Source organism: Rana temporaria, chromosome 4 (genome assembly GCF_905171775.1).
Source record: "Rana temporaria chromosome 4, aRanTem1.1, whole genome shotgun sequence".
Taxonomy (NCBI): domain Eukaryota; kingdom Metazoa; phylum Chordata; class Amphibia; order Anura; family Ranidae; genus Rana; species Rana temporaria.
Genome location: NC_053492.1, coordinates 389,975,860 through 389,994,995, shown reverse-complemented (window position 1 = coordinate 389,994,995; position 19,136 = coordinate 389,975,860). Strand labels below are relative to the sequence as shown.

At 44.5% G+C, this 19,136-nt stretch overlaps 1 protein-coding gene across 1 annotated transcript in view; it reads left to right on the top strand.

The window, feature by feature from the left end:
- Positions 1–18,899, top strand: part of LOC120937699 (binder of USO1 and GRH1 protein 1-like) — a 118,429-nt gene extending 99,530 nt beyond the window's left edge. The window contains exons 10-11 of the mRNA XM_040351117.1: positions 14,888–15,011; positions 18,510–18,899. Of these exons, the coding sequence (XP_040207051.1) occupies positions 14,888–15,011; positions 18,510–18,645 (260 nt within the window). The 3' untranslated portion in view covers positions 18,646–18,899. The remainder of the gene's footprint in view (positions 1–14,887; positions 15,012–18,509) is intronic.
- Positions 18,900–19,136: the final 237 nt, after the last annotated feature.

The window sequence follows — 19,136 nt, the reverse complement described above, 5'->3', positions numbered from 1 at the left end:
CTGGAAAAAAAACATCAATTGCAGCCACTGTGCCCATCAATTGCAACCACTGTGCCCATCAATTGCCACCACTATGCTATCAAACGCAGCCACTGTGCCTATTAATTGCCGCCACTGTGCCCATCAATTGCAGCCACTGTGCCATCAAACGCAGCCACTGTGCCCATCAATTGCAACCACTGTGCCCATCAATTGCCACCACTATGCTATCAAACGCAGCCACTGTGCCTATTAATTGCCGCCACTGTGCCCATCAATTGCAGCCACTGTGCCATCAAACGCAGCCACTGTGCCCACCAATTGCCACCACTCTGCCCATCAATGGCCACCACTATGCCCATCAAATACAGCCACTGTGCCATCAATTGCTGCCATTGTGCCCATCAAACGCAGCCACTGTGCCCACCAATTTCCGCCACTGTGCCCACCAATTTCCGCCACTGTGCCCATCAATGGCCGCCACTGTGCCATCAATTGCTGCCACTGTGCTATCAATTGCTGCCACTGTGCCATAAATTGCTGCCACTGTGCCCATTAAATGCTGCCACTGTGCCCATTAAATGCTGCCAGTGTGCCCATCAAATGCTGCCAGTGTGCCCATTAAATGCTGCCAGTGTGCCATCGAATGCTGCCAGTGTGACCCCCCCCCCGCCTGCTCGCCGTCTGCCCGGGACTTACCCTGTCTTTGTGGGGCAGCAGGTGTCGGCAACGAGGGGGATCCTTCAAGCCAGCGTCTCTTGCCATCCTCATCTTCCGACTCCCGTCCTCTCCTCCTGATAGGCGTTCAATAGCGGTGCCTGTCGTTTCAGCCAATCAGGTGACAGGTAACAGACCTGATTGGTGGAGAGGCGGTTCGGTGTTAGGAAAGCGAATATTCATTTGCTTTCCTAACACAGCTGAGTGAACTGCGTGCGCCAAGCATGAGACTCGCAGGTCACCTTTTTTGACGCCTATTAGAGCCTATGGCTCCAATCAGGTGCTTCAAAAATATCGCTGCCGCTGTATTTCAGGCGCCCGAAAAGAGGCCCGGACGCCTGAATGGTGGCAGCGGCGGCCATGGATAGATTCATGTAATGCATGAATTTATGGAGAGAGGGGGCGGCACCCGTGCGCCTTTAATGCACGGCCTGCCACTGGTGCCGACCCTCTGGAGAGAAAAGCAAATGAAGACATTGTCAAGGTGAGTACCAAGGTTTCTGGAAGAGGTAATAAATACCTGGAAGTGTCATACGCATTACTCAGCATGTGATCTGATGCATGGTCTGCTTTAAGGAGCGCAAACAACAGTAACATTCTGGTACACATTGTACCTGTACATTGTACCTGGGCTTTGTGGGCTTTCCTAAGCATCTTCATAAATGTTTTAAACAAGCTCAGCTATAGGAAGTATATTTCTACATTCACCAATGATTTATCCCTCAAACACCAGCTTTTTTTTTTTAAATAACACTTTACCCCTTCAAAATATTAGCTTCATTTTAGAACCCTACCGGTGGCAGTCCCGAGGGGAGACATGCAACGCCTGCAAGCCGAGGTCCTGCGATTTGTGTGGGGTAACAGGAGGCCTCGGATTTAAAAACAAACGCTTTATACACCTAAATCTATGGGGGGGCTCGGTCTTCCTAATTTACAAGCATATTTTCAGGCTGCCCAAATTGCCCAGTTAGCCTACACTACAGCTAGAGGCTCGGTCCCCCTTTGGGTTTCCATTGAAGCACTTTCCTGCCGGCCGTTTTTCATTGGATCCTTAATGTGGCTTCCTGGTCGTTTACGCCCGCCTATTTTATGCCCTACTCTGTCATATTCCTTAGCAATATGGGATAGGACGCGCCACCGCAGTTCTTTATCATCCCCTCACACGCCATTGGCTCCCATTTTTGGCAACCCTGAGTTTCCGCCTGGTTTGACTCCACAGCTGTTTCAGTGGTGGCTTAATAAGGGGCTTTTGAGAATTGGTGATTTCCTTAATGGGGATCAAATGTATCCTATACAACACTTTAAAGATAAGTTTCTTATGCCCCCTAGCGAATTATTTCGGTACAACCAAATCGCATCATTTGTCAGATCTAAAGTTAATTTAATGTTGAGACCCTTTACGGTTACGACATTTGAATTGTCCTGCCAGGGTAGAGGCTTGCAGAGAGGTCGGATATCTGCGTTATATACTTCTATTACTGAAATTGATTCAAAACTTGCCTATATGGATCACTGGGAAAGGAATTTGAACCTTACCTTTGATTTGATCGAGTGGCAAGATATTGCTTATCAGCTATCCAAAATCTCCATCAATACTACTCTTATAGAGGCCAATTATAAGACGCTCCTGCGTTGGTACCTGGTGCCAACTAGGGTAGCTAAAATGCATCCTTCCGCTTCGCCGACCTGCTTTCGGCGTTGTGGACAGCTGGGAACGATGCACCACATTTGGTGGCAATGCCCCATTGTAATTTGATTTTGGATTAGGATATTCAATCTTATTAATTCAGTGACGGGGGTAAACATCCACAGATCTCCTGAAGCCGCTCTCTTTCACAAACTACCTGATGATACGCCCAAGAAATCTGTAAAATTGATTAACTATATGTTGCTGGCGGCGAGAATCACGATTGCTAGGCATTGGAGGCAGTCGACAATTCCTCTTGACCATGTTAAAAGTAAACTCAACTGGATTATGATTAATGATAAACTCTCCCATATGCTTTGTAATAATACTAAGAAATTTAACAAAATATGGGATCCATGGATCGACTATATTTCGATTCCCTAGGAACTCCGGGATGACCCCCCCCCCCCTTTTTTTTTCTCTCTTCTTCTTTCTTCTTCTTTCACTCTTTTCTTCCCCCTTTTTTATTTATTTTTTTCTCTCCTGTTGCTTCTTTTCTCTAAAAAAAAAAATGTATGCAATACAGATGCTTATATTTGAGGCCTTTTGTATACTTCATGTTTTGCTGTTGTGCTAACTGAAGGATGTGTGTTATGGCCATATTTTCTATATCTTTGTATTGCTATGTTGCTTAGTTCAGCCAATGTGTCTGTCTACATTGGAACTTGTTTTTCTTTAATAAAAAATACATTGAAATACAAAATATTAGCTCCATATTTGCTAAAGATATATGTAGGGGTTACTTGTACTAATATGGCTATATTTAAAGAGTGACTCCACTTTTGTTGAGAGAAAAACAATTTCCTCTGTGTGAACAATGTACACTGTCTGGATTTTAACAAACTGTGTTGCCGATTCCTACTCTGTTCTGAAGAAAAAGTTGCGTGTTTGTCAATGTGCTGAGTGAATCCGAATGGATTGACTTTTTCATTATTAATCAGCTGACACACTTACAGTGTTCTAATGAGGAAAGTTGCAGCATCTGCATTCCCTTATGCCGCGTACAGACGGTCGCTTTATGCGATGTAAAAAAACGACGTTTCTGTGAAGTAAAAAACTACGTTTTTGAAACTTCAATTTTCAAAAACGATGTTGCCTACACACCATAGTTTTTTCACAGTGCTCTAGCAAAGCGAGGTTGCGTTCACCACGTTTTTTCATTAAAGCTCGCTTCATAACTAGCTTCTGGGCATGCGCGGGTATAAAAATGTAGTTTGAAACGTAATTTTTTGCTACACACGGTCAATTTCTGTGAAACAAAAAACGACGTTTTGAAAAACGACACATAAAATTGAAGCATGCTTCAATTTTTTTTGGTCGTTTTTCAGAAGACATAAAACGACGTTTTCTCCCACACACGGTCAATTAAATTGACGTTTTTAAAAACGTTGTTTTTTAACATCGCATAAAACGACCGTCTGTACGCGGCATTAGAATTTAACCTTTTAGGAGTATCTCACCAAAAATGTTTTTTTTTTGTTGCAGATGATGCCTAAAATCAGACTTCTATCTTAGTGCAGAATTCTGAGAAAGTCAGTGTGCAAATCGCACAAGCAGGAGATGGCATATCTTGAGGGAGGGGGGGGGGGGGCGTTTTGCACACATCTGTACAGATTGCCTCCAGATGTCATAGTGCATTGCATTTTACAGAAAAATCACATTGCTGCAGATTGAGGAGGAACAGTACAGTGAAGGAAAAAAATATTTGATCCCCTGCTGATTTTGTACGTTTGCCCACTGACAGAGAAATAATCAGTCTATAATTTTACTGGTAGGTTTATTTTAACAACGAGAGACAGAATAACAACAATATTCAGAAAAAAGCATTTAAAAAAGTTATAATTTTTTTTTTTTTTTTAATTTCTGTTTATTAAAGATTTTATAGACATACAACGACAACATCCCTTGGCACACCGCCAAGCTTACCTATCGGCCAACATGACCGGGAACATATAACAGTGCCATCGCAGATGGCATAATCCCCATCAAACCCCTCCCATCCCCCCCTACTCAATTCCCCTCCCCACCAAACCATACTGTAACTGAGGACATATTCAACATTTGCACTCCCCCCAGTGGTACGTCACATACATTTATCTCCGATGCACCTGAAAAGAGTTCCCCCTACAATTTACACACGTATCAACAAGGATTAAGTATCCATCATTTTACCCAACCGTTTGGTCTGATTCATACCAGGCCCTCCACACCTTCTCGAATTTCCCAGTACATCCCCTAGATAGATACGTAGCCTTATAATATGGTAGCATTGCGTTCACCAAACCTTTCCAAAAAGCAACCTCCGGGGCCCCTGGACTCCTCCATTTAAGCAAAATAGCTTTTTTGCCATAAAACAACAAGATACTCAATAATGTTCTGTGAGCTCTAGATGGGACCACCTCCTCCACCAGGCCAAGTAAACAGACACCAATTTCCCGTGGGACAGGCACCCCGAGCACCCCTTCAATACAAGCCGTGACCCCAGTCCAAAATGCTTGAATCTGGGTGCAACCCCAAAACACGTGATGCGCGTCCGCAGGGGCAAATGTACACCTCCAACATTCAGCGGGCACCGAGGGGTATATCGATGCCAGCCTGGCAGGGGTATAATACACTCTGTGCAGGAATTTAAATTGAATTAGCCTGTCTCTTGCCGCTACCAAATACTTGAAGGGACGATCCCACATCTCATCCCAGTCCTCCCCCTGTATACCCGGGACCTCCGCCCCCCATCTCTCCCTGCACTTTAGTAGTGCCTTGGGACTAGCTTTGAATAGCTCTTTATATGTCACTGACAAGGTCTTGGGCAGGTCCTCCGTCGTAAGCAAGTCCTCCAACCTAGACGGGAAGGATTCAACTGTCTGGGTTCCAAACTGAGTTTGGTATGCATGTCTCAGGCTCAAATAGCGAAAGAATTGCGAGTTCGGAAGGTCATGTTTGGCTTTCATTTGGTCAAACGTCAAAAGTTCCCCATCCCGAGTAACATCTTTAAAAGTTATAAATTGATTGGCATTTTAATGAGTGAAATAAGTATTTAAACCCCTTCGCAAAACATGATACAGTACTTGGTGGCGAAACCCTTGTTGGCAATCACAGAGGTCAGACGTTCCTTGTAGTTGGCCACCAGGTTTGCACACATCTCAGGAGGGATTTTGCCCCACTCTTCTTTGCAGATCCTCTCCAAGTCATTAAGGTTTCGAGGCTGACGTTTGGTAACTCAAACCTTCAGCACCCTCCACATATTTTCTATGGGATCAAGGTCTGTAGACTGGCTAGACCACTCCAGGATCGTAATGTGCTTCTTCTTGAGCCACTCCTTTGTTGCCTTTGCCATGTGTTTTGGGTCATTGTTATGCGGGAATACCCATCCATGATGCATTTTCAATGGCCTGGCTGAGGGATGGAGGTTCTCACCCAAGATTTGATGGTACATGGCCCTGTCCATCGTCCCTTTGATTTGGTGAAGTTGTCCTGTCCCCTTAGCATAAAAACACCCCCAAAGCATAATATTTTCACCCCCATGTTTGATGGTGGGGGATGGTGTTCTTAGTGTCATAGGCAGCATTCCTCATCCTCCAAATAGGGCGAGTTGAGTTGATGCCAAAGAGCTTGATTTTGGTCTCATCAACAACAACACTTTCATCCAGTTCTCCTCTGAATCATTCAGATGTTCGTTAGCACACTTCAGACAGACCTGTACATGTGCTTTCTTGAGAAGGGGGGACCTTGCGAGCACAGCAGGATTTCCGTCCTTCACATCATAGTGTGTTACCAATTGTTTTCTTGGTGACTATGATCCCATCTTCCTTGAGATCATTTACAAGATTCTCCCGAGTAGTTCCAGGATGACTCCTCACCGTTCTCATGATCACTGAAACTCCACGTGGTGAGATTTTGCATGGGGCCCCAGACTGAGGGAGATTGACAGTTATTTTGTGTTTCTTCCATTTGCGAATAATCGCACCAACTGTTGTCACCCTCTCACTAAGCTGCTTGGTGATGGTCTTGTAGCCTATTTCAGCCTTTTCTAGGTCTACAATCCTGTCCCCAGGGCCGGCCCAAGACATTGTGCTGCCTGGGCCCAGGAATGAAGTGCTGCTCCTCCCTCTAAAAAAAAAAAAAAAAAAAATCTTACCGACCAAAAGGCCCCCACAATTATTTTATATCTTGACAATTAAAACCAAAATTTAATTCATCAGTAAGTCAGATTTACATGCAACAGTGATGGTGGGGTTCAGACAGAGGTAGCGATGGTGGTGAGGGGGGGGGGGGGTGGGTTAGACACAGGCAGGGTTGGTGGGGGGGGGGGGGAGTTTAGACACAGGCAGGGGTGGTATGGGGTTATACAGAGGCAGGGGTGGTTTAGACTCAGGCAGGGGTGGTAGGAAGGGGGTTAGACACACAGGCAGGGGTGGTAGGAAGGGGGGTTAGACACACAGGCAGGGGTGGTAGGAAGGGGGTTAGACACACAGGCAGGGGTGGTAGGAAGGGGGGTTAGACACACAGGCAGGGGTGGTAGGAAGGGGGTTAGACACAGGCAGGGGTGGTAGGAAGGGGGGTTAGACACACAGGCAGGGGTGGTAGAAAGGGGGGTTAAACACACAGGCAGGGGTGGTAGGAACGGGGGTTAGACACACAGGCAGGGGTGGTAGGAAGGGGGGTTAGACACACAGGCAGGGGTGGTAGGAAGGGGGTTAGACACACAGGCAGGGGTGGTAGAAAGGGGGGTTAAACACACAGGCAGGGGTGGTAGGAACGGGGGTTAGACACACAGGTAGGGGTGGTAGGAAGGGGGGTTAGACACACAGGCAGGGGTGGTAGGAAGGGGGGTTAGACACACAGGCAGGGGTGGTAGGAAGGGGGGTTAGACACACAGGCAGGGGTGGTAGGGAGGGGGTATGGGAGTTAGACACAGGCAGGGATGGTATGGGAGTTAGACAGAGGCAGGTGGAGATGGGATTAGTGGCGCGGCACTTACTTTCTCTCAGTGTCAGCAGCAAAGGGGGGAGCCGCGGAGAGGATGGGAGGGGGCGGCCAGCTGTGATCTGCTATTACATGTAATGGGAGCAGCGCGCTGTGAATGCTGGGGCGGTCGCAACCTCCTTGGCTCCTCCTCTGCTCCTCCTGATGTAATCACTCACTGGGTCTCTGTCTCTCTGGTTGCTAGGCGCCGGTCGCCGCGGTCAGCACGGCTCTCTGCGGCGCTCGTATGTTAGTGACTGTGAGTGAGAGTGAGACTTTCAAATTCTGCCGGCCGGCGGCCGGATTGCCGCTCCCTCCAATATACCGCCTGGTACCATGGGTACCATTGGGTCCCATGGTAGGGCCGGCTCTGCCTGTCCCTGACATCCTTGGACAGCTCTTTGGTTTTGTGGAGAGATTGGAGTCTGCTTGATTTCTTCTGTGTACAGGTGTCGTTTATACAGGTAACAAGCTGAGATTAGGAGCACTCCCTTTAAGAGAGTGCTCCTAATCTCAGCTTGGTACCTGTATAGAAGACATCTGGGAGCCAGAAATCTTTTAATGCACTCATTAAAATGCAAATCAATTTATAACTTTTTTTAAAATTCGTTTTTCTGGATATTTTTGTTGTTCTGTCTCTCACTGGTAAAATAAACCTACCATTAAAATTAGACTGTTCATTTCTTTGTCAGTGGGCAAACATACAAAATTAGCAGGGGATCAAATACCCTTTCCCCCTCAATGTATCTTTTAATAACATTCAAAACTGAATATAATGTTATTATAACCCAGAGCAATTCATGTTTTATGTTCAATGTGCAAAGGTGTGCACAGCCTATTGCATTAGGGTGTGTACCCCAAAGCTCAAACACACGTGTGCATGTGTATATATACTGACAGTGTCAATAGAGCAGTGGATGGTGTCAGCAGGGCAGTGGATAGTGTCTTTTTTTTTTTTTTTTATTACAATTTTTTTGAAATCTTTGTTGAAATATCAGGGGTCTAAACAGGGGGAATCTGCGACACACAGGGTGATTAGGGTGTGCCCAGGCCCACCTGGCATACCCTGTACGCACGCCTATGTCAATGTGCAAATACTAAATAAGAGTTTCAATGGTAATTTGGTTGCTATAGATGACAGACCTATTTTTTCAGATCTTTTTTACTTTTCTGTTTCAATATTTTCTTGGAGTTTCAAAAGTCGTAACAAGCCGTGGTTTGCAAGCACAGATATGTACAGATATGTTGAAAAGATATGTAAGGAAGTAGCGCGTGAACATGTAATAAATATCATTACAATAAACTGTAACCAGGGCAATAGAGGATCAGGTTGAAAATTAAGGCCCGGATTCTGAAAAGAGATACGCCGGCGTATCTCCTGATACGCTGTCGTATCTCTGAGTCCGGCCGTCGTATCTATGCGCCTGATTCATAGAATCAGTTACGCATAGATAAGCATTAGATCCGACAGGCGTAAGGCTCTTACGCCGTCGGATCTTAAATGCATTTTTTTTTTATTGGCCGCTAGGTGTTGCCGACGTTGTTTTCCCCGTCGAGTATGCAAATTAGCGAGATACGCGAATTCCCAAACGTACGTGCGGCCGACGCAGTGAAGTTACGACGTTTACATTAGGCTTGTCCCGGCGTAAAGTTGCCCCCGGGTATATGAGGCGCAGCCAATGTTAAGTATGGCCGTCGTTCCCGCGTCGAAATTTGAACATTTACGTCATTTGCGTAAGTCGTCCGTGAATAGGGCTGGACGCCATTTACGTTCTCGTCGAAACCAAAGACGTCCTTGCAACGTCATTTGGAGCAATGCACCCTGGGATATTCTTCGGACGGCGCATGCGCATTAGGTTCGGCGTGGGAACGCGCCTAATTTAAATGCTATACGCCCCCTAGCCTAATTTTAATTATGCGGGCTTGCGCCGGGGGATTTACGCGACGCCGCCGCAACTTTACAGGCAAGTGCTTTGTGAATAAAGCACTTGCCTGTAAAACTTGCGGCGGCGTAACGTAAATGACATACGTTACGCCGCCGCAGAGATACGCAGATCTCTGAAAATCTGGCCCTAATGCCCCGTACACACCATCACTTTATGTGATGAAAAAAGACGACATTTTCTGTGAAGTAAAAAATGACGTTTTTGAAACTTCAATTTTCAAAGACGAAGTTGCCTACACACCATCGTTTTTCTCACAATGTTCTAGCAAAGCGAGGTTAAGTTCTCACCACTTTTTCCATTGAAGCTTGCTTCATAAGTAGCTTCTGGGCATGCGCGGGTGAAAAAACGTCGTTTTAAACGACGTTTTTTACTACACACGGTCAATTTCTGTGAAGTAAAAGTTGACGTTTTGAAAAACGACACATAAAATTGAAGCATGCTTCAATTTTTTTTGGTCGTTTTTTAGAAGACATAAAACGACGTTTTCCCCCACACACGGTCAATTAAAGTGACGTTTTTAAAAACGTAGTTTTTTTCCATCGCATAAAACGACTGTGTGTACGCGGCATAAGATCTTTTTTTACTTTTAAACAGCCCAGTGTGCCTTCCAAACTAGACCTATCATTTTTTTTTATTACATTATTTTAGCATATTTGTACTGTAGACGCTGCAGTCAGTCATGCGTATCCAGCTACTGAAATGTCTTAGCAAATTAATTTTCCTTGCTTGTGATCTTTTCCCCTACCAAACACAGTAAAAGGTCATGTAAGCTCCATTAGCTGAACAAAGCTTATGTGCTGGGATCCACACTTTCTATAAATAACTATTTGTCAAACTAATGCCCTTCTAAGCCTTTCAAATGTGTTTTTAATTAAAGAAGCACAAGGTAATGGTTGTCACATTAGTCATGTGAGAATGCACTCTAATTGTCCAGGATTTTACATTTCAAATAAACAGTCTCTTCAATTATCGTTAGGCAGCCTCTGGGCCTCATTTACAAATGAAGTGTTTCCTAGGTGGACCAGCAATCCTTGGCAATGCTGTAAAATGTCCCTTCAGTTTAACTGTTGGAATTTGACTTTGAAATTTGATGTGAATGCACATAGATGTGTGATTATGCGCACATAGGGGACATTTATCAAGATTATTACTGATGCAGAAAAATAGAAAGGAGAGACCCCTACTATGCCAACATCCACATATCCAACATAATTGTATACAGTTAGTCAGGTTGAAAAAAGACACAAGGCAATTAAAAAAAATATATATATATACCGTATTTATCGGGGTATTGCGCGCTACGGCGTATAGCGCGCACCCCTAAAGTGGACCCGACATTCCTGTAAAAAAAAAAAATGTATTACATTTTACTACTTACAGCTTTGGTGTCTTGCCTGGCGTCCATCGGCGGCCTCGTCGGGTCCGGCATCCGTCTACGGCTTCGGGTGTCCTCTTTGTCGGGTCCGGCATCCGTCTGCGGCTTCGAGTGTCCTCTTCGTCGGGTCCGGCGTCCATCTGCGGCTTCGGGTGTCCTCTTCGTCGGGTCCGGCGTCCTTAGGCTGCAGTGTCCATCCCGCTGCCGCTCGATCCCCGCTTTCCCGCGCTGAGTTTGAACACTGCGCCGGCATATACCGAGCGCAGTACACTCGGGTATAGTCGGGCAGGCTCGGCTACTCTCGCGCTCACGTCCTGGACGTCCAGGACGTGAGCGCGATATTTTCAGGGCAAAAAAGTGCGAGGTATACGCCGATAAATACGGTATATATATATATATATATATATATATATATATATATATCATACAATTCCATATACCCAATTCTATACCCACAGTTGATCCAGAGGAAGGTGAAAAACCCCAGCAGAGCATGATCCAATTTGCTACAGCAGGGGAAAAAATTCCTTCCTGATCCCCCGAGAGGCAAGCGGATTTTCCCTGTATCAATTTTACCTATAAATGTTAGTACCCAGTTATATTATGCAGGGCTTTTTTTCAGGGGGAACTCAGTTCTACCACCTCTGGCTCAGACCCTTTGGTGCCTGCTCACCACAATCACTTGTAAACACAGATGTCTGGTTTCTGTGTTTACAAGTGACAGCTTTGTAACCCCCTGAACTCTGCACTCTGTATGTAATGCAATTCTGGTATTTAATGCCCCTTTAAGACCCTTCTACTGTTTGTGAAATCTGAACGGGTCGTGGTTGAGTTCCTGCACCTATTTTCTGAGAAAAAAAGCTCTGATATTATGTATATTTAGGAAAGAATCCAGGCCTTTCTTAAAGCAATCTACTGAGCTGGCCAGAACCACCTCTGGAGGGAGTCTGTTCCACATTTTCACAGCTCTTAGGCCCCTTTCACACCTGTGGACCGTATGTCCGTTTTTCATCCATCCGTTTTCAGATGAAAAACGGACATACATGTATCCCTATGGGATTGCGGATGTCAGCGGATGAACATCCGCTGACATCCGATCTCCGCTATGCTCCGTTTCTGAAGACGGAGGAAAATCCTATTTTTCCATCCATCTGCGGATCGGATGAACACGGACAGACGGTCCTTGTTCATCGGATTCCCCCATAGAGGAGAGCGGAGTGTGCAGGGACCACCCTGTCATCTGCCGGCTCAGCGGGGATCAACGGAGTGATCCCCGCTGAGCAAGCGGATGTATAAAGAACGGATCCTCATGGGAGTGGGTGTAAAAGGGCCCTTACTGTGAAGAAACCTTTGTGTATTTGGAGATAAAATCTCTTTTCCTCTAGACGTAAAGAGTGCCCCCTTGTCTTTTGTGTTGACCGTAAAGTGAATAACTCAACACCAAGTACACTATATGGACCCCTTATATATTTTTACATGTTGATCATATCCCCCCTTATTCTCCTCTTCTCAAGAGTGAATAAATTCAGTTCCTCTAATCTTTCCTCATAGCTGAACTCCTCCATGCCTCTTATCAGTTTGGTTGCCCATCGAGGGATTGAATGAGTTATAAACTCAATTTAAAACATTGCGGATTTTAGCGGTACAACATGAGGCAGTCATTTGGTAAAAGTCTTTATTACAAAAAATTTAAATCACATATAACAAACACCCTACTAACTGACAAGGTCAACAGATACCAAAATAGACATGTAAGTTAGGATTAATTGTTTCAAGCACTGTATAGACACAGATACAGCAATCGGTGCTATAAAAATGCACTGACTACTATATAAAATGACACTGGCAGGGAAGGGGTTAACACTAGTGGTGATCAAGGGGTTAAATGTGTTCCCTGGGAGGTGTTTCTAGCTGTGGGGGAGTGAACTGACTGGAGGTGGGGAGAGATCGCTGTTCCTGACAGGAGCGGACTGACAACTCATGGGGCCCCCAGGCAATAGGAGATTTTGGGGCCCCCGGGCAATAGGAGATTATGGGGCCACACAGTATACACACTAGGGATGAGCTTTGAATGTTCGTCGAAATACGAACAAAACGGGTCGTTCGCGCCAAATTCGAGTTATGTTTCACAGACCATAATTCACTGCGGCATTGCTGGCTGATGATTGGCCAAGCATGCACTATGACCCGCATGCTTGGCCAATCATAGCGCGCAAAAAACGGAGAGCCATAAGCCAGGGTGGCTTTGGCCAATTATGGCTTATGGGGTTTAGTACACGCCCCACACTATAAAAGGATGCCTGCAGGGCGGACTTGTGTAGTGTGTTGCGGCAGTTAACAGAGAACAGAGAGAGACAGAGAGAGTGTCATTTTTTGCAGGTAGATAGAGCAGGCAGGCTAGTCAGTTAATGTTACAGTGTGTAGAGGATATATATACATCCCAGGTGTTGTACATATATTTATACACTGTATAGTTTAGCTAGATCAGTTCTTCCTAATTTACTGGCAGGCAGGTGATTGTGCTATTTAAAGACATTATCACAGGCATACTATAGACACCCAGCTATATTTTTTTAAATGTAAGCATCATTAAAATCACTGTTCCTGATGCAGGAGCAGTGGTTTTAATGATGCTTAATTAAAAAAAAAAAAAAAAATGTATTTAAATATTGTACCTGCTGGGTGTCTATAGTATGCCTGTGAAAACGTCTTTGAGAACCCGGGTCTTGCCCGAGGGAACATGTATCAATGGAAAAAAAGTTTTAAAAACTACAGTTTTTAAAACTTTTTTTCCATTGATAGTGATATGTTCCCTGGGGCAAGACCCGGGTTCTCAAAGACGTTTTCACAGGCATACTATAGACACCCAGCAGGTACAATATTTAAAGGAATTTTAATTTGTTTTTTTTTTTAATTTAAGCATCATTAAAATCAATGGGCCAGATTCAGGTAGAAGTGCGGCGGCGTAACGTATCGTAGATACGTTACACCGCCGCAAGTTTTCATCGCAAGTGCCTGATTCACAAAGCACTTGCGATGAAAACTACGCTGGCGGCCTCCGGCGTAAGCCCGCGTAATTCAAAGGGGCGTGTGGCATTTAAATTAGGCGCGCTCCCGCGCCGGACCTACTGCGCATGCTCCCTTTTGAATTACCCGCCGTGCTTTGCGCGATGTGACATCATTTTTTCGAAAGGCGAAGCGCGTAGCGTAATTCCGTATTCCCGGACGGCTTACGCAAACGATGTTAATTTTTAAATTTCTACGCGGGAACGACGGCCATACTTTATACAGCATATACGTGTGCTGTGTAAAGTTAAGGCACCCAAAACAACGACTAACTTTGCGACGGGAAACTAGACTAGCGGCGACGTAGCGAACGCGAAAATCCATTGTGGATCGCCGTAACTCCTAATTTGCATACCCGACGCTGGTTTACGACGCAAATTCCCCCCAGCGGCGGCCGCGGTACTGCATCCTAAGATCCGACGGTGTAAAACAATTGCACCTGTCGGATCTAAGGGATATCTATGCGTAACTGATTCTATGAATCAGTCGCATAGATACTCTGAGAGATACGACGGAGTATCTGAGATACTCCGTCGTATCTCCTTTGTGAATCTGGGCCACTGCTCCTAAAAAAACGACTGTTTTTAAAACTTTCTTTCCATTGATACATGTTCCCTGGGGCAAGACCCGGGTTCTCAAAGACGTTTTACAACAATAACTTGCATATTAGGCCCCGTACACACGGCCGAGGAACTCGACGTGCCAAACACATCGAGTTCCTCGGCCAGTTCAGCCCTGAAGCCGCCGAGGAGCTCGGCGGGGCGAGAGCTCCCATAGAACAACGAGGAAATAGAGAACATGTTCTCTATTTCCTCGTCGAGCTCCTCGTCGGCTTCCTCGGCGAAATTGTACACACGACCAGTTTCCTCGGCAGAATTCAGCCAGAAACTCGGTCCGAAATTGAATTCTGCCGAGGAAACTGGTCGTGTGTACGGGGCCTGAGGCTTTAAAATGATCACTTTTGAATTCGAACGTTCGAGTCCCATAGACGTCAATGGGGTTCTAAATGTTTGCGCGAACGTTCGGTCCGTTCAAAGGTTCTGGTGCGAACCGAACGGGAGGTGTTCGGCTCATCCCTATTCAGCGCCAACATTGCTAAATGCATATTTTAAGATTGTGAAAACATTTAGCATTTTGTGATTTAATCTCTTTCAGATTATAAATTCCAGGAGATTTGCAGCTGTGGCCGAACACTTCAGAATTTAAGTTTGTCATCCCATAAAAGTGCTATGACACAGATGGAGGAAGATGTCTCAGTGAGAGAGATCCAAAGGCAAATGTAAGATTTTTTAATTTTTTTTCCTCTGCATCCTTTGTGGGTTTTTCGACTACATTCAAGGGATAGAGTCTCACAAACAATAATAAATGATACTGTAATTAGAAATCTGTGTTCATTTTGCATAATGATACAGTATTTCCACTAGGCAATATTAAATATATAAGTGCACAAATGTTTTCTGCGTATTTATCATCGTTTTGAGCTACAATTTTCAATGTAAAAGATAATTGTAGTTTTGAAGGCCGAGTGTAGATTTAGGGAGATATCGGCAAAGGGGTTTGAGATATAAAAGTTGTTGTGATTTTGGCTTTTATAAGAATGTTTGTAAAAAAACAAAAAAAAATGATTCAGCAGTGACTACGATCTTTAATAAGTAAAATGGTTGGTGAAAAACTGATCAATTAAATGATAACATTTTAAATCAGAGTATTAGGACTGATATAGCGGTTCACTTTTCTCTAATAAATGAATTTTGTCATGAGTTTTTTTTCTTTGAGATGTAGCAAAGGAGTTGAGATAACTAGTGTGAGGGGTGGGAAGCAAGACTAGGGAGAAAAGGTGTAGAAAGAAAAATAGGACAATTCCTTATGTAAAAATATAAAGTTTGGTATTATACATTTCTCCATTTTTAGGTAAATGAGAATATTTTCACAGACTTAAAGTGGATGTAAACCCGAAATGTTTTATTTTATTTTTTTGCTGTCACAATGTTGAGTATAAGATTTCTTATCATCTGTGCCCAGTCTTGCCACAAAGAGTTAATCCAGCTCTGAGCAATCATCTTTTTTCATTGAGATAAACAAACAAACAGGAGAAAACTTTTGTCCGTTCTTCCCCCTTGCTGTGAATGACAGGTTATTTACATATCTCATGCACTAGCCTGAGACAGGCATTATTTTTTTATTCCCACCCCCACTCCCAGAGGCAGCTCTCTAATTAGGCGGTTGCCTATGGCCCCGCAAACCCACCTGTACCCCTCTGCCAGTTTCATACCACCCCACCTGTCATCTTCATCTCACCTTTACCCCTCTGCCAGCTTCCTACCTCCCCCCTGTCACCATCATCCCACCTGTACCCTTCTGCTAGCTTCCTACCACCCCGCCTGTCATCTGTAACCCACCTGTACCCCTCTGCCAGCTTCTTACCACCCCAGCCATCTTCATCCCATCTTTACCCCCCTGCCAGCTTCCTACCACCCCCTCCTTGAGAAAGGGTTAAAAGTACCGGCAAGGCTACGCTGCAGGGGGCGCTTTGCCAGCACTTTGGTGGCGCTGCCCATTGATTTCAATGGGCAGGGGCGCTTTAGGAGCAGTGTGTACACCGCTCCTAAAGTGCCTTCAAGATGATGCTGGCAGGACATTTTTTAACATCCTGCCAGCACACCATCCCAGTGTGAAAGCACTCAGGCTTTCACACTGGCGTGACAGGAGAGGTGCCTTACAGGCGCTATATATTCAGCACTATAGCGCCTTAAATTGTGAAAGCAGCCTAAATCATTTTGATAAAGGATTTGATAGAAATGATGCAGTAGAGGACTGGGACACTTTGGAATGGAGAGCATATACAACCAAATGGTCCTTTTATGCTAGGGACAGATTTTTGTACACTAAAGAATGTACAGTGCTTAAAGTGTGATACCACATTGATTGGTGGACATGGTGAGTGCTTCCTAAAGATACAATTTATTGTGACAAAACATTCACAACTTCCTGTACAGTAAAATCTTGATTTGAGAGTAACTTGGTTTTAGAGCGTTTTGCAAGATAACTTTGACTTGATATACAAGCGATGTCTTGATATACAAGTATCATCATGCCACAACAGGGTATAAAAGAGAAGAGAGGTGCCTCTAAGTGTAGCAATATGGTTACATTTAATGAAGGTACAACATTTAGCAACATATTGCTACACTTAGAGGCGCCTCTTTTCTCTTTTATTCTCTGGAGCTCTTTTTGCTTCCATTTGTGGATGGACATTTTATGGTTACACAACCTAGCACATTGCTATATTCTTTTTATATGGACTATAAACTGAAGGACCTATGAATAAATAGTTGTGGAACGAATCATTTGAGTTTCCATTATTTATTATGGGGAAATTTGCTTTGATATACAAGTGCTTTGGATTACAAGCATGTTTATGAAACGCATTATGCTCACAATCCAAGGTTTTACTGTATTAACTTTCCTTGTGGCCCTTGGCATTTGGCCAAATGACATGCAAGAGCTGCAAATGGAGTCTGGGCTGGAAAAATTCCTCTCCCAGAAGCTGTGATTGCAGGTCTTAACCGGGAACAGGTAGCCATATACAGTAATGCCCACCACTTGTCACTTATTGAAAGTCCTGCTCCAATCAATGTCTGAATATAAAGTACCTCCAGGTAGTAATGGCCTTGGAGGGGAAGGAAAAATGTTCCCTTTTCACCTTTGTATGGGTTATACATTATTTTAGAACAATGCAACTGTGTTTTTTTTTTTATAAGACCCCCATTGGATACCAAATTCTAACATAAAGATTTTGCATAACTGAGCTAAATTGTAATAGGTGGTCCATGAAAGTCAAAACTTAGAAAAGGTAGGCTGCAAAATGTCAAATATTGCTTTGTTTTTAAAGGGGTTGTAAATGTTAGTTTTTTATTTTCTAAATAGGTTCCTTTAAGCTAGTGCATTGTTGGTTCACTTACCTTTTCCTTAAATTTCTCTTCTAAATGTTTTTTTTCTTTGTCTGAATTTCTCACTTCCTGTTCCTCCTCAGTAAGCTTGCCTCCATCATCCGAGCCGTTCTAGCTGGGGGTTAGTCAGCGTGCTCGCCCCCTCCCTTGGAACTACATCCCTGCGGGGAGACGCTGTGAACATAATTCACTAGCATAAAGGAACCTACCATATTTATCGGCGTATACCGCGCACTTTTTTGCCCTGAAAATCAGGGCAAAATCGTGGGTGTGCGATATACGCCGATACCCGCGCTGTGTTTGAACCACTGCACCGGCATATACCAAGCGCAGTACACTCGGGTATATTCGGGCAGGCTCGGCTCCTCTCGCGGTCACATCCTGTGCGTCCTGTACGTCCTTTACGCGAGAGGAGCCGAGCCTGGCCGACTATACCCGAGTGTACTGCGCTCGGTATATGTCGGCGCAGTGGTTCAAACACAGCGCGGGAAGCGGGGATCGAGTGGGGAGGACACCACGATGGCCACAGAAGGACGCCGGACCGGACGAGGCCGCCGATGGACGACGGGCAAGACACCGACGAGGGGCATCCAAACTGTAAGTATTTTTTTTTCCCCAGGAATTTTCCTTCAAGTTCGGGGGTGCTCGCTATACGCCCGGGGCGCGTTATAGCAAGATAAATACGGTATTTAGAAAATAAAAAACAAACCTTTACAACCCCTTTAATCCTAACCTTGTCAATGAAAGGATTTCCTCACAAATCCCTCATTCTTCTGCTGGGTGTGACCTAGGACCTTACAGCTGATTTCCCGATTTCATTCTTGCAGGAAGCGAGAGAGGAACCTGCTGCTCGATGTCATGGTGATTATGTATGAAAGAAGATGGTTTGTGGATGAAGCCATCCCACATGTCAGAAGAGCCCTTAGGAAATGTGGAGCCCTGGCATCGAATCCAAATTCGTAGACAACGTGTTATTTAGCTAGAGAACTACACTAATGTATGATGACAGAGTACAATGGCCCCATGCTACATTTCTGACACCAAGTTCAGAGTCAAGATATACGGTATACTTGTTAAGCAAATGAAATGGACATTGTTTTGCGTTTTCCAGGAACTCTGACACTTAAGATACATTTAATTTCAATGCTGCATTTTTGAACTGCTGTGAAAATCAATCTGAAGTTTCTTGTTCTTAAATCATGATATGCTCAACTGAATTTTGTTAGAATGATTTTGTGTCTTGACTTGGGTAGCTCAGAGGTTCGCCACAAAACTACTACATAACCCCTCTAAAACCCCACCCCTTTTACCCCAATCAGACGCATAACACAAGGTGGAGTTCAATGGCTGTCAGGCCTTTTATTAAACAAAGTAAGTAATAAATAACATTAAAGTGGATGTAAACCCCAAAAATTGTTTTTATTTTTTTGATGTCACAATGTAGAGTATAAGAT